The sequence below is a fragment of the Takifugu flavidus genome, chromosome 8, assembly GCF_003711565.1.
Source record: "Takifugu flavidus isolate HTHZ2018 chromosome 8, ASM371156v2, whole genome shotgun sequence".
In the NCBI taxonomy this organism is placed as follows: domain Eukaryota; kingdom Metazoa; phylum Chordata; class Actinopteri; order Tetraodontiformes; family Tetraodontidae; genus Takifugu; species Takifugu flavidus.
Window position 1 is genome coordinate 440,001 of NC_079527.1, and position 17,134 is coordinate 457,134.

Here is a 17,134-nt window from a genome sequence, read left to right on the forward strand (position 1 = left end):
GTGGCAGATATGAATACTTCCTTGTGCACAGGATCATTTTGCAAGGTTTGCCCAAATTGATCCCACGGAAACAAATCTGGTTGAACCACAGCTGGTCGCATCTTTGAGGATTTTATCCCCTTCGGGTACCCAGGCGGATTACACCGCGATCAGGGTTGTGGGTCTGAGAATGAGTTCTGTAGGACTAGAAAACGGAGGTATCTGACACTAATGAAGAATGCCCTCCAACGCTCGGGGAACTCCGACTGAGACCTTCAACCGGACCCTCTTACAGCTGCCGAGAATGCTTGCTGACAAGAAGAAATCAGTTGAAGGGGACCTTGCCCTACTTTCTGCTGCGCTGTCATCAGCCTGTAGATCCGTGGTCTGGTCTGATGGATGACAAGAGTCCAGGGACACAGGAGATCGCTTCCTTCATCTCATTCAGTTTGATCTCTGCAACCAGTGAGGAGGAAGATAGTCCAAGATAAGAGGAAGGAGATCCAAATCTATTGGGATTGTTCCTTTGATTTTTCAGAATACAGATTTTGATGTATCAAAAAATGCCATAAAGGATTAAGGGACGTTTATTATTCTGTCTCAGGTTCTGACCCAGACTTTGTCGTGTTTCTCCCCATAAATTTTTAGTGGTTTCTCTGCTACTGAGTAATGATTGTCAAGCTGTGGTGGGCTGAAAAAAGCCGTCTTCGTCGATCGGATCGTGTAATAAACGTTGTTGTTGTGGCACCACACGCAGCAGCCAGGATTGCGTGCGTGCACCGTCATCGAGGTTCCTGTTGTGGCTCAACACAGCTGAGTGGCGGCGGAGTCTGCGCACGCGCGCTCCAACAATCACAACAGTATGAAGAGTGCGGTGCTGGTGAAACGCGAGAGGTAAACAAGCTTTGCTCGCAGTCTCTCGCTTCCTTGAAAACACGTTGCTGTTCGTTGAGAAACGTCTTTGCTTCGGAGACTTTTGATGAAAAGTTTGACCCGCTCGCGACTGTCACTTTGAGCCGTTCAGCTAGTTAGCGGTTAGCTTGTCTATCAGTCACCGGGGAGAAAAGACAACTCCATTTAAACGAGCGCGTCTCTGGCACGGCTGCCATCGTCCCATTGGGTTGGGTTGGTTAATAGTGAAGCTAGTGAAGCTCCTTCTCGGAGCATTTTGCTCCTAACTGAAGACCTCGGTGCTACCTCAAGCTAGCTCCATTGCAACATTAGCATATAGCCACTGTCAAATATCTCTGCGGGTGCCGAGAGGCGGGGACTCAGCTGTGATTGACAAGAGAAGCATCCAATGACCTTTCAGAAGAGGCGACTGTCACTCCGGGCCGACCAATCAGATCCTTTCTTCCCGGAAACACTCGTCAGATGGTCGCAAAGGGAATAAACCCAGTTCGGTTGGGCTTATCACTTGTTTAAACTGGGCCTGTGTTGGCCATGTAAGAATGGACCACCGAGGAGACCACCTAAAGGGTTGTTCATCATTTCAGAAACAATTCCAATGAGATTTAATAGCCTGCTAATATTGACATTAATGGCTGTTTCTTTTCTTATCTTGATCAGAAGAAATGTGCTAATATTCCTTTGAATATTCATCTTGCTGTCACTTAAAAGTTAAATTCTGTTACAAGAACAGTTAAGGGACAAATAATTTGCTAAATCCCAATGATATAATGATTTAGGACATCCACGGCAACATTCATTGGCCGAACAAACCAACCCTGAAAAGAATATATCAAAATGTTGCGTCAGAATAGTACACTTTATTTTAATTTTTGCCCTCTAGGTAAGCATTAGTTTGTGGATGATGCTGTTGCTAGCGGTTATTCATGGCCAATTGTGATGTTGATAACATTAATAAATTCCTATTGGATGTCATGTGTCTGCCAGATGAAGACTCCTCCAGACAGGGCAGGGATCATCTTTGAGGTTGGAGCTCAGCTAGAAGCCCGAGAACGCCACAAGAAATGGTTTGGAGCCCACCGCCATTACCGTTGATCACCATCGCCACCAGTGGCGTTGTCTTATCCGTCCACTGTCGTCCCGTCAGGTATTCAGCCACCATCAAGAAGATTGACTGCGACAGGGAACGGGTGCTGGTCCACTACCAGCACTGGAGTCACCGTCACGATGAATGGTTTCAGTGGAACTCGCCGCTCCTGCGGCCGCTGGAGCGCGTCAGCCTGAGGAGGCAGGGCTTGAGTCCACCACATTCACCCGTGGTATGACACATCCCAGTCAGCTGACTGGAGCAGGTGATGTTTCCTTGTTGTGTAGATGATGGCTTTGGTGTTTTTGCCTCGGTGTCTCAGGTCTTTGCTGCAGGTATGAAGGTTCTGGCCTGCTGGACAGACTGCCGGTTCTACCCCGCCAAGATCCTCAGCGTCAACAGAGACAGTGAGGCACACGCTCTCTCTGAAAGAGTGTATGCTGCTGTCAGTCAGGCTTCACATGTCTGCGTGCACGTGTTTCAGATTCCTACAAGGTTCGTTTCTACGATGGTGTTGTTCGCACGGTGAAGCCCACGAAGGTCAAACCCTTCCAGGAAGTAAGAAATTGCCCACTTCATCCTTTTGGCCTTTGTGAGACGGCACTACTCAGGGTTTATGTGTGTGTGTGTGTGTGTGTGTGTGTGTGTGTGTGTGTGTGTGTGTGTGTGTCGTGCAACAGAACTCCAGAGCTGAGAAGACTGCGGTGGGAAGTGAGGACTGGGAGGACGGGGGCAGTGAGGAGGAGAGTGCGGAGGAGAAGCAGAAAGAGGGAGAAGATAAGAAGGACGTGGAGGAGAAGGTGACAGCTGACGAAAGGGAAGGAGGTGAGAATGAGGAGGAGGAGGAGGAGAAAAAGAGGAAGGCTGAGCGTCCCTCCTGTCATTCACCAGCGAAGAAACAAGCAGATGGAAGTGAGTCTAGTTGGTTGCACCTCCCAGAATTCTCCACTGCTTCCTGATAACACCAGGAGCTGCTCCTCCTCCAGGTACAAGCAGCGGAGTGCAGAACGAGCTCCTCACAGGTGACCCTCCACTGCTGGTTCCACCGAAGCTGCCCCACATAGACAGAGGTAATTTCAGCTCAAATCCAGATGTTTTAATCAGAACTTCCTGTCGTTTGCATGGGCGACGCATCTGTAGGAGGTTCCACTGCTGTTAGCGCCAACTTGACATATTTGATCTTTTAGATGTCCTGTTGGAGCGCCAGGCACACCTGCCCACCACACACAAGTTCAGCCGAGAGCCACGTGAGGGCACACACACACACACACACACACACAACACACACACACACACACACTCACCTTACATGATAAAGAGGGACACCTTTTGTGAAAGTCTTGAGCGTCCGTCCGTCTGTCCTCTCAGTGTACCGGGTCATAAAGAACCAGCCCCCTCCCATCCTCTCCATCGAACTGGACCACAACCCTTTCAAGTGTCCAGCTGCCGGCTGCTCCAAGTCCTTCAGGAAGGCCAGCCTGCTGCACTACCACATCAAGTACTACCACTCTGAGCAGCAGGTGGACGCCTGTGTCGGCGAGGAGCCTCCTAGGTGGGTTGGTGGGCTGGGTCACACACGTGCACGGAGCTTAGCGGCAGGAGGGTGAAGAACTGTCTGTCATGGTTGCAGGAGGAGGAGGTCATCCTCTAAAAGGGATGACTTTGTGCCAGGCTTGAAGTCAGGGGACCAAATCCAGACCTGTCACCATGACGACAGAGACCCCGGCCCCCTGGAAACAGGTAGTCTGTCTGTGACAGTCGGGGTTTCCCGGCGTGAAACTTTCACACCAATAAAGGTTTATCCCACTAGTGTGTGTGTGTGTGTGTGTGTCTAACCCATCCAGGTGAGCTACAGCAGGACGCAGGTGGGGAGAAGACAGGGCAGGACAGGAAGGACAGGAGGAACTTCCTGAGAGTCAAACTGAAGAAGAAGAAGAAAATGAAGAAGAGAAAGAAGAAGAAGAGGAAGAGTCAGCCAGGTGAGAAGCCTTTCTGGTCCACAGGAGCCGCTTCCCTCCAGCCCTCATGTCCTGTCCACACGCTGTCTTTGTCTACTGCTCAGGACTGTGCAGCAGCGATGATGAAATCTCAGACAAACCTGCGGTCCCTCTGAAGCCTTGTGAACCTCCGAACACACCTTCACAAGGTGGGCACACACACACCCGAGGACCCCACACTTCCTGTCTGACCTCAGCCTTGTGTCTCACCTTCAGTGGACGACGGCAGCGACTGGTCGACACTGACGGCCGAGAGCGGAGAGGACACTCCCCCGTGGCCTGTCGGCATGGAGACCGAGGAGTGTGAGCTGGTGAGGTGTGTGTGCGAAGTGGACGAGGAAAATGACTTCATGATTCAGGTAATCCACTTCCACACCTGAGCTACGGAAGTCCAAACATGCTTTTATTGAGCGCTAACGTGCGCCTGTGTGTGCGTGTGTGTGTGTGCGTGTGTGTGTGTGTGTAGTGTGAGTCCTGTCTATGTTGGCAGCATGGCACCTGTATGGGATTATATGAAGACAACGTCCCACAAAACTACATCTGTTATTACTGCAGACACTTTGCAGGTATGCCGTCACTATGGTAACCGGGCAGAATCTCACAGTAGTATGATGGTGATGCTGAACGTGTGTGTATAATGTGTTTGTGTGTGTGTGTGTCGGGGGGGGCAGGGTGGCGGCGTGCTCAACATTTCCTGTCAGAACCTGACCTGCTGATTTCGGGCCAGATGTTCGGCCTGTCCTGTGTGAAGGAGAACTACTCTCAGATCAACTCCTCCAAGATTTCTCACACCAGCCACCTGCTGGGACACGTCCAGGTCCTCACTCAGGTCCTGAGTGGACTCAAGCTCCAGATGGCCATGCTGCAGTGAGTGCTCCTCTGAGCGTCCTCTGAGTCCCCACAAACACCTTTTCATTCTGTCCCTCTGTCGGTCCACGAAGCTCGCCGTCCCACCCCGAGCTGAAGCTGTGGAGGCTGCCATGGAAACGGGAGGAAGGGGTGCTCTGCTATGTCAGCAGTGAGCACTGCTACCAAAAGCCTGGTGCATCCTGGGAAACGCCAGATGAGGCAGGACAGTGGAAGGCTGCAGTGAAAGAAGAGCAGGAGGTAAAAAGGGTAAATGCGCTGGGGACAAAGCTGCTCGTCCTGATTATTGTCCCGCTGAATGAGACAAACAGCCCGTTGACTATATTATTGTGACGAGAGGGGTGTGTGAAGAAGAAGGCGTTCACAGAACACGCTCGTGCTGTTGCTAGGAAACCACCCAAAAGTGTGCAGCGTGAAGCCGGACGCTCTGGTCGGTGCGGGACTATTCATACCGCCCAGAGATTTTCTGTGCACGCACAAGAAAAGTGCGCTACTCTTTTCGACGGGGTTGGAGGTGAGTTCTTTTCTTTGGAGGACTGATGTCCACTTTGATTCTGCTTCTGCAGGACAGAACAGCCGCAGATGTTTGCAGGGAGGTGCTGACACGCTCGGCTGGAAGAGCAGAAGCCCAAACTCGCGGCTGTGAAGACGCCGCGGCTCAGGCGCCCACGCTGGAGCCCCGGACAGCGTCCGTGGCCGAGTGTCAGCTCAACCTGCTGGAGCACGTGGAGGCTCTCCATCACCAGATCAGCAGCAGGATGGACCTGATAGAGCGGGAGCTGGATGGTAACCTGCCCCTGAGCTGGGAGTCCAACTCCAGAGACCCTGAAAACAGTGGACCAGCTAACTGCCCCCCCCTCTGTCTCTGCAGTGTTGGAGTCCTGGTTGGACCACTCTGGCGAGCTGGAGCCTCCTGATCCTTTGTCCCGCCTCCCCCAGCTGAAACAGCGAATCAGGTGGCTGCTGCATGACCTGTGCACCGTTAGAAGGCTTTCGTTCTGGCGCTGAGTTTGATTGCTAGTAGGACAGGCTTAGCGAGCCGAGCGGCATCTGGAGACGCCCCCCCCCCCAGCTGGTGGCAGAGAGCAACATGAGGGCTTTTAGAAACCGAAGGGGCATTTGCTGCATCACTCAAAGGGGCCAGAACAGTTGTGAGATCCGCTGTGTGGTCCGAGCACACGCCCACGGTGGACTGTTGGTGGATGGTTGGTGACGAGCGACTCTCACAGCTTACATCATTTTAGTGCAGCCATCAAGGGCGGGACTGTGGAAACACCCCTAAAATACCAGCCGTTTGTTCACATTGGTAGTTTTGTAAGAAGAATGTTTGTTGTTGCTTTCATCTGCTCACTCAACGTCAAGACTTCATCAGTGGGATTTTGGGAGTCCACAACAAAGGCTACACCTGATTTGAGCACCTGGACACTGGATGTGTGTTGATGTGTGTTGCTAACAGCAGCGGAGGCCATGGAGCAGGTCCAAACGTGTCCTCTTCGCAGCGCTCTGCTGTATCACCTGTTGCTAAACAAAGTGGGTCAATTGTGGTTACGGTCAGTGGAAGCGACTCAGCCCACCAGGTCCTCCCAGATCTCCCCAGGTTCTCCCAGGTCCTCCCCAGTCCTCCCATGTCCTCCCCAGTTCTCCCAGGTCCTCCCCAGTCCTCCCAGATCTCCCCAGGTTATTCCAGGTCCTCCCATGTCCTCCCCAGTTCTCCCAGGTCCTCCCCAGTCCTCCCAGATCTCCCCAGGTTATTCCAGGTCCTCCCCAGTCCTCTCAGGTCCTCCCCAGTCCTCCCAGATCTTCCCAGGTCCCCCCAGGTCCTCTCACAGCCTCTGTCCAGGCCAAGCAGAGGTGAATGTGGTCACAGCTGGACTGAACAACTCAACTCTGAACAAACTCATTATTCCACAGGTCGGGTTACGGTTAGACGGTTAGGGTTAGGAGGGAAGGGTTAGGGTTAAGAGGGTTAGGGGGTTAGGGTTAAGAGGGTTAAGGTTAGGGTTAGGAGGGAAGGGTTAGGGTTAAGAGGGTTAGGGTTAGGAGGGTTAGGGTTAGGAGGGAAGGGTTAGGGTTAGAGGGTTAGGGTTAGGAGGGTTAGGTTAGGAGGGAAGGTTAGGGTTAGGAGAGAGGGGTTAGGGTTAGGGGGTTAGGGTTAGGAGGGAAGGGTTAGGAGGGAAGGGTTAGGGTTAGGAGAGAGGGGTTAGGGTTAGGAGGGTTAGGGTTAGGGGTTAGGGTTAGGAGGGAAGGGTTAGGGTTAGGAAGGAAGCCTCGGTTCTGAAACATGGTTATGTGACCCCAGCCGTTCAGGACGGACCCGTCGGCCCAGAAATGAGAGACGGATTCAGGAAAACAAAGAGAAAGAACCCAGTCTTTCCTTGATCCTAAACAGCCCAACGTTAGCGCTGAGTCTTGGTTGAGAGTGAAGGGCCCGACGCCGCCCTCTGACCTCTGTGAGGGAGCAGCTTCAGCACCCCAGTGGTTCTGGATCCTACAGAGAAGCAACGCGCAGCTTCTCCACCTTTCTTCACGTGTGATGTTTGAAGGAGCGGGATGAGGACGCCGGCGACTTCCTGCACAGCAACGCTACACTTTTAGACGCTTTTGCTCGGCGTAGATTCGGACCATTTGGCCCGACAACTAGAACTGACGTCTGGAGTCCAGAGCTGGTGGCTGAGAGCTGAACTAAAGTCTTACAGAAATTCTATTTTTAATAGGAAGGTTATTTAAAAGACTTTTATTATTTTTCTTCAGTTTTTTTTCCTTTTACAATTTTTTAAAGTGTATAAGTTTGGAAAGAAGCTTCTAAAGTGTGATAAAAGGTTGTCAAATGGACGAGGACGTGTTTCATACAGTTCTTATTTGTGTCTTGAACAGTTCTGATATTTCTGTTTCCCTCCATAAACTGAGCTCATTGCTGAACGTGATCGTGCGCGTACGCGTGCGTTCATAACCTGTTTCTGCTGGCCAAGCGGCACCAAACGTTCGGGGCAGAGTTGGTGGTATTTTCACTCGGTATAGATGTACAGACGCAGATAGCCACGCAACAGACTCTCTGCGCATGCGCAATCCCTAAAGGGCTCGTGGAGGAGCGGACTCAGCGGCGCTTTTATCTTCATTTTCAGCAAAGATCAAAGAAACTCCGCCTCACTTCCTGTTCCAGCACAGATAAAAGCGATGAGCTCATGGTTCTGATTGTTTACGTGACCGTAGCCCCGCCCCCCGAGCGCCCGCGTGCTGAGCACTGAGTCAGTTTGACAGACCTCGCGATCAGCTCGACACGAGCAGCTAAGCGCGTGGGTGATCCCCTAACTGGAGCAGCTCACGGCCTCGGTGCGGGGAGCGGATCGCCGTGAGTAACCTTCACTTCCTCACAACTAACCTTGTTAAGGCTAGTTAGCTTTACAGCTAAACGACAAGCGTAGGCTGACTGTCATGAACGGTGAGAGTTGACGCGACACAGCCTTCTTTGGTACCTTCGAGTCCATCTATGGTGCGCGTCTACGTGACAGAGGGACAATATGTGTAGGGATCACCTAAAAACATGGTGATAAGGCTCCTTAATTAGCAGCGTTTAAAGCAGCTAATCCGGACGCGCGCGTGCGTGCGTGTGGGAGTGTGAGAGCGTGGGTGGTCAGCAGCAGAGCCAGGAGCATCAACATAATATCTGAACACATGAGCAGATCTGAGCAGAGCTTGATCGGATCACTGGTTCTGGATCACTGGTTCTGGATCGTTGACTACGGATCATCAGTGATGGTCTCAGACTTGTTGAACATCCAGCCCATACCGGTAATACCAGAAGTCCTGTTTAGATGATGAAGCTCATACGTGGAACCAAGATCCATCAATCATTGAATCAAATTATTGGTTTGTTTGGTGAGGTTCTGCTCCCGTCCTACAGATCCAGAGATCCACCCCTGGACCTGGTCTGAGCTCCCAGTATCAGCACAAGAGCTTTGTCCTCTCTGTCCTCTGATGATTGGACTTTAATTCAGCAGTAAATTAAATTAGTGAGGCTCCAGGAGGTGGATTAAAGCCCCTCCTCAACAGATTTGATGTGGAATAGAAGAGAAACTTGTTCCGTAATGAGGTCAGGTAAGAGGACAGGGCTGTCTTCAGACCTCCCCAACCTTCTGCTGAGGGTGCTGGTCGTGGACACTCGCCACATGGTTCCACTGCTGAAGACACAGGATGTTGAAACTGGTTGGATGTCTGCTGCACCACAGTGGCGCACACCTGTGTAATACTGGGACCCGTGTGGATGCCAGAACACAGCACCACCGGTGGTGGTCGCTGTCCTGCTCCTGTCCTCTCCTGTCCTGCTCCTGTCCCATCCTGTCCTGCTCCTGTCCCATCCTATCCTGCTCCTGTCCCATCCTGTCCTGCTCCTGTCCCATCCTGTCCTGTCCTCTCTTGTCCTGCTCCTGTCCTCTCCTGTTGTGTTCCTGTCCTGTCCTGCTGCTGTCCTGTCCCATCCTGTCGTGCTCCTGTCCTGTCGTGCTCCTGTCCTGTCCTGCTCCTGTCCCATCCTGTCCTCTCCTGTTGTGCTCCTGTCTCATCCTGTCCTGTCCTGTCCTCTCCTGTTCCTGTCCTCACTTCTCCTGTCCTGCTCCTGTCCTCTCCTCTCCTCTCCTGTCCTGCTCCTTTCCTGTCCTGTCCCATCCTGTCCTGCTCCTGTCCCATCCTGTCCCGTCCAATGACTGGTCTTGATACACCTCAATGGCTGCAGGTTTGTGGGCTTGTCTGGTTTAGCTGTCAGGCCTGAATGACAGTCAGAAAAACATGTGTGTGTGTGTGTGTGGGGGGGGGGGTGTTGGTTATATGTTTGGGCTGGAGCCAGATGGCCCAAAGGAAGCTCAATATCCATCCAGAACATTGCTGCGCCTCTGCCTGCCCCCCCCCCCCCCCCACACACACACGCACACACACACATGCACACACACTGTGTTGTAGCAGAACATGGTGGTGAAGGGGCTCCTGACCCTGCTGAGCCAGTCAGCTACCGTTGCTAACCTAGCTAGCTTTAGTTGTGTCGTTGGGCTGATGTGGCCGAGCTGTGTTCTGAGCTGTCTTCTGGTGTCCACGCGTGCTTTGATACAGGTGCTTCTCTTGACCCCCTGTCTTTCTGCTCCTCCTCCAGCACTTCACCACCGGGCTTCGGGTTTCTGCATCCTGTTGCACATGTCAGAACCACTCCCCCCCTGCTGGAGGAGACTGTTGTGCTGTAGTCCACAAATAGCCACCTTGCAAATGTCCCACATTGGTCCGGCTGGAGCTGGGATAGTCTCCAGGACCCCATTAAGGGGTCAAGCAGTAGAAGATCTGTTAGTTCTGTGGCCACAGGGTCTGAGCCAGGTTGGGTAATGGTTGAGACCGGTTCCTGTTTGTTGAGTCTGAACCAATGGAGAGCATCACCCATCCTTGGGGATGTGGGCCGGAGGGGGACATCTTTGACCTCTGTGGCTCGTTGGGATGCACGGAATGAATCCGTGACAGGGGTCCATATTTGCTCCGTGTTCTGGTGTGTAGAATGGGAAGCTGTGGTCAGACCGGTCCAGATGGAGCCGAGTCCTCCCAAGCCTGGTGTCTGAACCTCCTCAGCGTTGGCCATGTGTACGACATCACTGACAGGTGCTTTGTCCCTCAGTGTCCTCTTCCATCCGTCCACCTGCCTGTGGACGTGTCCCAAAATCAGTGAGTGACGCTACAGCAGCCATATGATGGAGGAGCTTCACGATGTCCAACTGACTGAGATCAAACCACTGCTGACAGGACAGGTGGGCCAGCAGCTCTGGACGAGGCTCCTTTGTCCCTTGTCTTCATCTTCATCCCTCATTAAAACACCTGAGTGATGAAGAACTTGTGTCTCTTTTAGAATGCCAGGAACCTGCAGGACTTTGAAAGTCAGGTGAGTTCAACCTGTCTGGACAGGGTTCAGAAAAGTCAAAGCTCCGGGTTGTGTGAGATATTGGTTCCTGCCTCGTCCTCAGGAGCATGACGTGGAAACGGCCCACGGGGTTCTGCACGTTACCATGAGGGGGGTTGCCAAGGGCAACCGACCCACAATCCTCACTTACCATGACGTTGGCCTCAACCGTGAGTAAACCTGCACTCCTTCTACACACACATGGTCCTGAAGAAGCTAAACGTGTGTGTGTGTGTGTGTGTGTGTGTGTGTGTGTGTGTGTGTGTGTGTGTGTGTGTGTGTGTGTGTGTGTGTGTGTGTGTGTGTGTGTGTGTGTGTGTGTGTGTGAAGATAAGTCTTGTTTTAACAGCCTGTTTAACTATGAAGACATGCAGGAGGTGACACAGCATTTCTCCGTTCTGCACGTTGATGCTCCAGGACAGCAGGAGAATGCTCCTGGGTTCCCTGCTGGGTAACACACACACACACACACACACACACACCACACACAGCTCTGATGGCAGACTGTTTGTGATTACAGTCTGATGGCTGAAGGAACTGCGTGTCAGAGGGAGGGGTGAACGGTTGGGTCGGGGTGTGTGGGCTCCTTGATACTGGAGCCAGCTCTCATGTGGCCTCAGCTGTGCCCCTGCGTCCCTGACGTGGTGCACCCTATCACAGCGATGTCCTCTGCAGACTGTAGGCTGGAGGACACAGAGTCGTGGGTGAACAGGGTGTAGAGGATGGGACCAAGGACATGCCCCTGCGGTGTGCCTGTGCTGGTTGATGGCTGAAGTCTCGTTCCCCATCCTAGCAGACTGGGGCCAGCCAGCCAGAAAGGCCAGAAACCAGTCAGAGAGTATGGGTGTAGTTGAGGGAGGACAGTTTGTGGCTGAGCATGTGGGGGGGCTGACCGTGTTGATTGTGGAGTTGTAGTCCATTAAGAGAGTATCCTGATAGAGGTGTCTTTAATGATGATACATGGTCTGGTGGTCTGTTGGTCTGACGGTCTGTTGGTCTGACGATCGGTTGGTCTGACGATCGGTTGGTCTGACGATCTGTTGGTCTGACGATCGGTTGGTCTGACGATCTGTTGGTCTGACGATCTGATGGTCTGACGATCTGTTGGTCTGACAGTCTGTTGGTCTGACGGTCTGTTGGTCTGACGGTCTGTTGGTCTGACAGTCTGTTGGTCTGACGGTCCGTTGGTCTGTTGGTCTGACGGTCTGTTGGTCTGACGGTCTGTTGGTCTGACGGTCTGTTGGTCTGACGATCCGTTGGTCTGACGGTCTGTTGGTCTGACGATCTGTTGGTCTGACGGTCCGTTGGTCTGACGGTCCGTTGGTCTGACGGTCTGTTGGTCTGACGATCTGTTAGTCTGATGGTCCGTTGGTCTGACGATCTGTTAGTCTGATGGTCCGTTGGTCTGTTGGTCTGACGATCTGATGGTCTGTTGGTCTGATGGTCTGTTGGTCTGACGATCCGTTGGTCTGATGGTCTGACGGTCTGCTGGTCTGACGATCTGATGGTCTGTTGGTCTGACGGTCTGTGGCTAGAACCTGTTTTTCAGTCTGGTCTTTAGCCTCCTTGCTTTCACAGCCCTGAAGCGTCTGCCAGCCGACAGTGGGCCCAGTGTGCTGTGGGTCAATGCCGTCTTTGTGCTCTAGACATTGTAGATGTGGTGGTGGGAAGGCTGCTCCATACAGGGACACACTGGGCTGCTTCCTTCCTGTCCTGGAGGGGCACTTCCCATTGAAGGCTGAGATGCAGTTGGTCGACGGTGAAAGTTGCTGAGGAGTCTCTGTTGAGCCTTCTTGATAGCATGCGGTGTGGTGTGAAGGGTCAGGGTCTATTTGGGTCTGAGCCTGCTGTCCCTCTTCCCCGGGTCAATAATCGTCTCCGGTGGTTGTCCCGGCACCAGGAAACCAGCTAAGCCACCAGCTCTGGTCTCTGCGGGCGATCAGCCCGATGAGGATTGTGTTGTCTGTTAATGGTGGACCTGTTTCTTTGGGAGGGGACACGGTCGTCAGTGACGAGGGTGTCCAGCAGTGGACTGAGCACACAGCCATGGGGAACTCCTATGCCCACAGTTTATGTGCCTGATGTCCTGCTACCAAATCGTTGTGTCTGTGAGGACCAGAGTGATAAAGGAGGACGAGTTCAGGACCTGTCCTGCCTCACAGAACTGTGTCCCTCTGTGGATCCGGTTCCATGTTGTATTGACCTGTTGTGTGTCTGTGAGCAGGTACCAGTATCCCACTGTGGACGAGCTGGCCCAGATGCTGCCAGCTGTCCTGTCGCAGCTCCAGTAAGAAGCTTCTGGTCTTCACAGGTTTAGTAAAACTTTGAGATGTGGGATCAGTTCACCATGAGTGTGTGTGTGTGTGTGTGTGTGTGTGTGTGTTTCAGGGTGAAGAGTGTGATCGGTATCGGTGTTGGAGCTGGAGCCTACATCCTCACCAAACTGGCTGTAAGTATTGTCGCACTCACTCACACTCACACTCACACTCACACTCTCACACACACACACACACTCTCACACACACACACACTCTCACACACACACACACACACACACACACACACACACACACACACACACACACACACACATGACCTCAGTTCTGTCACGCAGCTGAATGAGCCCAGTCTGGTGGAGGGGCTGGTTCTGATCAACATTGACCCGTGTGCCAAGGGCTGGATGGAGTGGGCGGCCTCGAAGGTGAGCACTGGCCACACACGTGCACAGGCTTGATGAGCACATGTGGCTGTGTCACTAAACCCAATAATCTGCCTGTTCCAGCTGAGCGGCTGGACAAGCAACCTGATTGACACCATCATGGACCACCACTTCAGCACTGTGAGGACAGACGAGGACACTGGTGAGACTGGTGAGACATGTGCTCAGCTGTGACCCCTCTGTGTGTGTGTGTGTGTGTGTGTGTGTGTGTGTGTGTGTGTGGTGTGTGTGTGTGTGTGTGGTGTGTGTGTGTGTAGGAGGAGCTGACTGAGAATAAGGAGATTGTACAGACGTACAGACTCCACATCTCTCAGGACATACCGCAGGACAACCTAGCGCTCTTCTACAGCAGCTACGAGAGGTAGGAACTGAGGAGACACTGAGGCTCCACCCCCATTCTGACGCATTGTTTTACACCTGAGAACCCCCCCCCCTTTCTCCCCCCTCCCCCGTTAGTCGTATGGACTTAGAGATGGAGCGTCCAGTCCTCGGTCTCAACGACACCACAGTCACCACGCTCAGGTAGGACTCTTCTGTACACCAGCTCCAGGTCTGAAGGGTTCTGCAGGTTTGTTCTTAAGAAATCATAGAACTCTAGAGATGAAGCAGCATTTTCAGATGTACGACTACTCAGGAGGGGGAGGGAGGGGGACCAGGACCAGGACCAGGACCTAGGGATTCCGCTCATTATTACGTCCTGTCCTCTCTGTCAGGTGTCCCACCCTGCTGGTGGTTGGAGACACTTCACCAGCGGTTGACGCTGTGGTGAGCATGTGACTTGTTTCCATAGCAACAGCCAGGATGTGATGTCAGATGCTCATGACCGCGGTCTTTCTGTCTGCTCTGTAGGTGGAGTGTAACTCCAGACTGAACCCTACAAAGACCACTCTGCTGAAGGTAGCCACGTCTCACTGTGCTCTGAATACTGTCGCCAATCTTTCCTGATGCCTTTGTGAAGCCAAACGACACCATTGTGGCTGAAGCTTGTTGTTCTGTATCTGTCCACTAGATGGCGGACTGTGGCGGCCTTCCTCAGGTGGTGCAGGTGAGCTCCTCATCGACTTCTCAAAGAAATGGAACGTTGGTGTCAACTGACGCGCTGTGTTTTGGTTTCCTAAGCCTGGAAAACTCGCAGAGGCCTTCAAGTACTTTGTGCAGGGGATGGGCTACAGTGAGTATCTTCAGCAGTATTGGCGTGTTTCACACCTGTGGTCTGAGCTCGATGCCTCTGTTGGTCAGTGCCCACAGCAGGGATGACCCGGCTGGTTCGCTCCAGGACTCACTCGGCCTCCAGCGTCGGCTCCAGCGACGGATCGCGGAGCCGCAGCGCTGCGGCCCCGCTGGCAGAGGACATCTCCCCCAGCAACGACCACGCGGCGCTGCGCACCATTGAGATGAGCGCGTAGGCCCCCCAGGTTCTGTAGACTGCCGTCACACCTCCCAAAAAGCATGAAACCATACCTTCTCACGCAGGAGCCCGGCGGTCGCGACGGCAACAGTGGAGCTACCTGTACCTTGCCTGGTTTAGATGTAGACGTGCTGTGTCCTCATCTAATAGTTGTTCCCTGTTCCTTTGGACTTGATGGCGTTTTCTTTGACCCGGTTGGTGATCTTATTTATCTTGTAGTTCTTCAGCACAGGGGCCTCGTTAATGCCAGGCACTGGGATGTTCTCTCAGACCACCTGTACACGCATGCTCCGTGTGGGATTCCCTTTATTTATTACAGCCGTTTACACATTTGTACCGACGCTTTCGTAGACCGGATTGTTGAGCTTGAATGTAAACCTGTTTTTTAGTGAAATAAAGCTTGTTGTCTTACAGGCTGCTCCTGGTTCCAACCTGAATGCTTTCGGACTCTTGTTGGTCTCATTCAAACAGATCACATTTTCAAAAGCGCCTCGTTTTTAATATTTTGTGGGGGAAAAAAAAACAGTTTTGTTCTTTTAAAGTCTAAAACTGAGGGTGTTTTTAGTGCACAGCTCCAACGTAAGGTTTGCCACCACAGGGCGACGTCTGTGGAACCAGCTGCAGCAGCGACCCAGTCAGGCCTGGGAGGGGAGCGGCGTGGCGTTCAGCTGGCAGCAGGCGGCGCTGTCTTGCTGCAGAGTCTCCCCAGGAGACCCGCCATCTGGAGCAGCGAATTGACCCCCTCAGCCACCCTCATGTGGGTGTAGCCGATCTCCTGCGGAATCAGACGCAGCAAAAGTCACCTCAGGCAGCAGACGGCGACCTTCTCTTTGAGGCGGGCGTTGGCGGGGGCGGAGCTCCGACTCACCTTGATGAATTCCAGTTTGAGGTACTCGGCCATCTGGTAGGTTTTGCAGACCCTGAAGATGTTTCCGATGATGTCCTCCGGGGAGTAGCCCAGCGCCCACAGCTGCTCCACCACTTTGTAGGCCTCGTCAATATTCCCATCCACGCAGTGTCCCAGCATGCTTTTCACCAGCAGAGGGTGGGGCTCATCACACACCTTGAAGACATTCTCGCTGTTGACGAAGCCAAAGCCCGCGTTGGTGGACTGCAGATTATTCAGAGCCTGAAAACACATGAAGAGGAAGTCAGCCGAGGGGCTGCAGGCGTCCCACAAACGGGGCGGCAGCCACGTTTTCACCTGTCTCATGTCTCCCTGGGCCGTGAAGATGACCGCCTCCAGCCCGTCGTCCGACACCGACAGAGCCTCCTTCTCCACCACCTCCTGCAGGCGGGCCAGGATCTGTCCATCCGTCAGTTTGGAGTACCGCAACACGGCGCAGCGGGACTGGATGGGCTCAATGATCTTATCGGAGGCGTTACAGGCCAGGGCGAAGCGTGTGGTCTTTGAGTAGATCTCCATGATCCTGCGCAAGGCCTGCTGAGCACCGTCGGTCATGCTGGGGGGGGAAACCTGACAGCTAAGGTTGTGTGATGGCAAACTTTTGATGGCGCTTTAAGTCTGTGTCCTCACCTGTCGGCTTCATCCAGAATGATGATCTTGTGCCTTCCCCTGGGCAGCGTGACCTTCTGTTGAGCGAACATCTTAATCTTGTTCCTCACCACATCGATGCCCCTGCAGAGGCAACAACCAGGGTCACCGGGCCTGTCGCCGGACAACACGTGACTCCCCCACGCAGCCGTACCTGTCGTTGGAGGCGTTCAGCTCCAGCACGGCGTCCTTCATGGAGGCTCCTAGCAGCGCTCGGGCCAAGCACAAGATGCTGGTGGTCTTCCCGGTGCCTGGAGGGCCTGATGACACACAACAGTCAAATATCACCTTTAAGAAGAACTTGCTGGGCTCTTTTGGACCAGTTCCCCGTTCAGCGAGCTGCAAACGGACCTGCGATGATGATGTTCGGAACGTTCCCTTCCCTGGCGAACACTTCCAACCGGCTCACCGTCTCCTCGTTCCCCACAACCTCATTCAGCTTCAGCGGCCGGTACTTCTCCACCCACGGCAGCTCGTATGTGGGGTTCTTAGCTGACGGCTCATCGGCGTCAGTGTTCGTTCGGCTGGCAGCCGGTTTCTGGTCCTCCGTCACCTCTACGTCCATGTTGAACGCTGCTCACTAAGCGCGCGAACAGCACGTCCCCCCGGACAGCCACCCAGCAGCAACGTCTCCTCTTATTGGTGGAGCGTTCAGCCACGAGCGGCCTGATTGGAGGAGAGTCTGCG

At 53.3% G+C, this 17,134-nt stretch overlaps 3 protein-coding genes across 5 annotated transcripts; 2 read left to right on the forward strand and 1 right to left on the reverse strand.

The window, feature by feature from the left end:
* The first annotated feature begins 674 nt into the window (after window positions 1–674).
* Window positions 675–7,671, forward strand: LOC130530295 (PHD finger protein 20-like). 3 transcript variants are annotated; one of them, XM_057041346.1, is made up of 22 exons: window positions 675–873; window positions 1,876–1,955; window positions 2,036–2,207; window positions 2,298–2,382; window positions 2,460–2,533; window positions 2,656–2,887; window positions 2,962–3,045; window positions 3,163–3,222; window positions 3,344–3,527; window positions 3,606–3,715; window positions 3,820–3,954; window positions 4,038–4,121; window positions 4,189–4,331; window positions 4,439–4,538; window positions 4,644–4,839; window positions 4,914–5,088; window positions 5,406–5,625; window positions 5,711–6,456; window positions 6,487–6,526; window positions 6,557–6,818; window positions 6,898–6,937; window positions 7,072–7,671. In XM_057041346.1, the coding sequence occupies exons 2-18, from the start codon at window positions 1,876–1,878 to the stop codon at window positions 5,845–5,847; spliced, it is 2,271 nt and encodes a 756-aa protein (XP_056897326.1). In that variant the 5' UTR covers window positions 675–873; the 3' UTR covers window positions 5,848–6,456; window positions 6,487–6,526; window positions 6,557–6,818; window positions 6,898–6,937; window positions 7,072–7,671. The 3 variants fall into 3 exon arrangements, with proteins under 3 accessions (XP_056897326.1, XP_056897324.1, XP_056897325.1); XM_057041344.1 differs by having other exon boundaries at window positions 5,711–6,775; window positions 6,834–6,903; window positions 7,004–7,671; XM_057041345.1 differs by lacking the exon at window positions 6,898–6,937 and adding an exon at window positions 6,834–6,874 and having other exon boundaries at window positions 5,711–6,775; window positions 7,030–7,671.
* A 246-nt stretch (window positions 7,672–7,917) lies between these two features.
* Window positions 7,918–15,329, forward strand: LOC130530305 (protein NDRG3-like). Its single transcript, XM_057041364.1, has 16 exons — window positions 7,918–8,188; window positions 10,487–10,616; window positions 10,715–10,747; window positions 10,830–10,935; window positions 11,096–11,216; window positions 12,990–13,052; window positions 13,154–13,214; window positions 13,380–13,466; window positions 13,548–13,604; window positions 13,742–13,845; window positions 13,941–14,006; window positions 14,198–14,249; window positions 14,334–14,381; window positions 14,494–14,529; window positions 14,604–14,655; window positions 14,724–15,329. The coding sequence occupies exons 2-16, from the start codon at window positions 10,557–10,559 to the stop codon at window positions 14,888–14,890; spliced, it is 1,113 nt and encodes a 370-aa protein (XP_056897344.1). The 5' UTR covers window positions 7,918–8,188; window positions 10,487–10,556; the 3' UTR covers window positions 14,891–15,329.
* Window positions 15,181–17,068, reverse strand: rfc2 (replication factor C (activator 1) 2). The gene is made up of 6 exons (XM_057041367.1): window positions 16,799–17,068; window positions 16,602–16,707; window positions 16,430–16,531; window positions 16,097–16,355; window positions 15,761–16,021; window positions 15,181–15,667 (listed from the first exon to the last, which is right to left on the reverse strand). Exons 1-6 carry the CDS (start codon window positions 17,010–17,012, stop codon window positions 15,557–15,559), a joined length of 1,053 nt encoding a protein of 350 aa, XP_056897347.1. The 5' UTR covers window positions 17,013–17,068; the 3' UTR covers window positions 15,181–15,556.
* Between the last annotated feature and the right edge of the window lie 66 nt (window positions 17,069–17,134).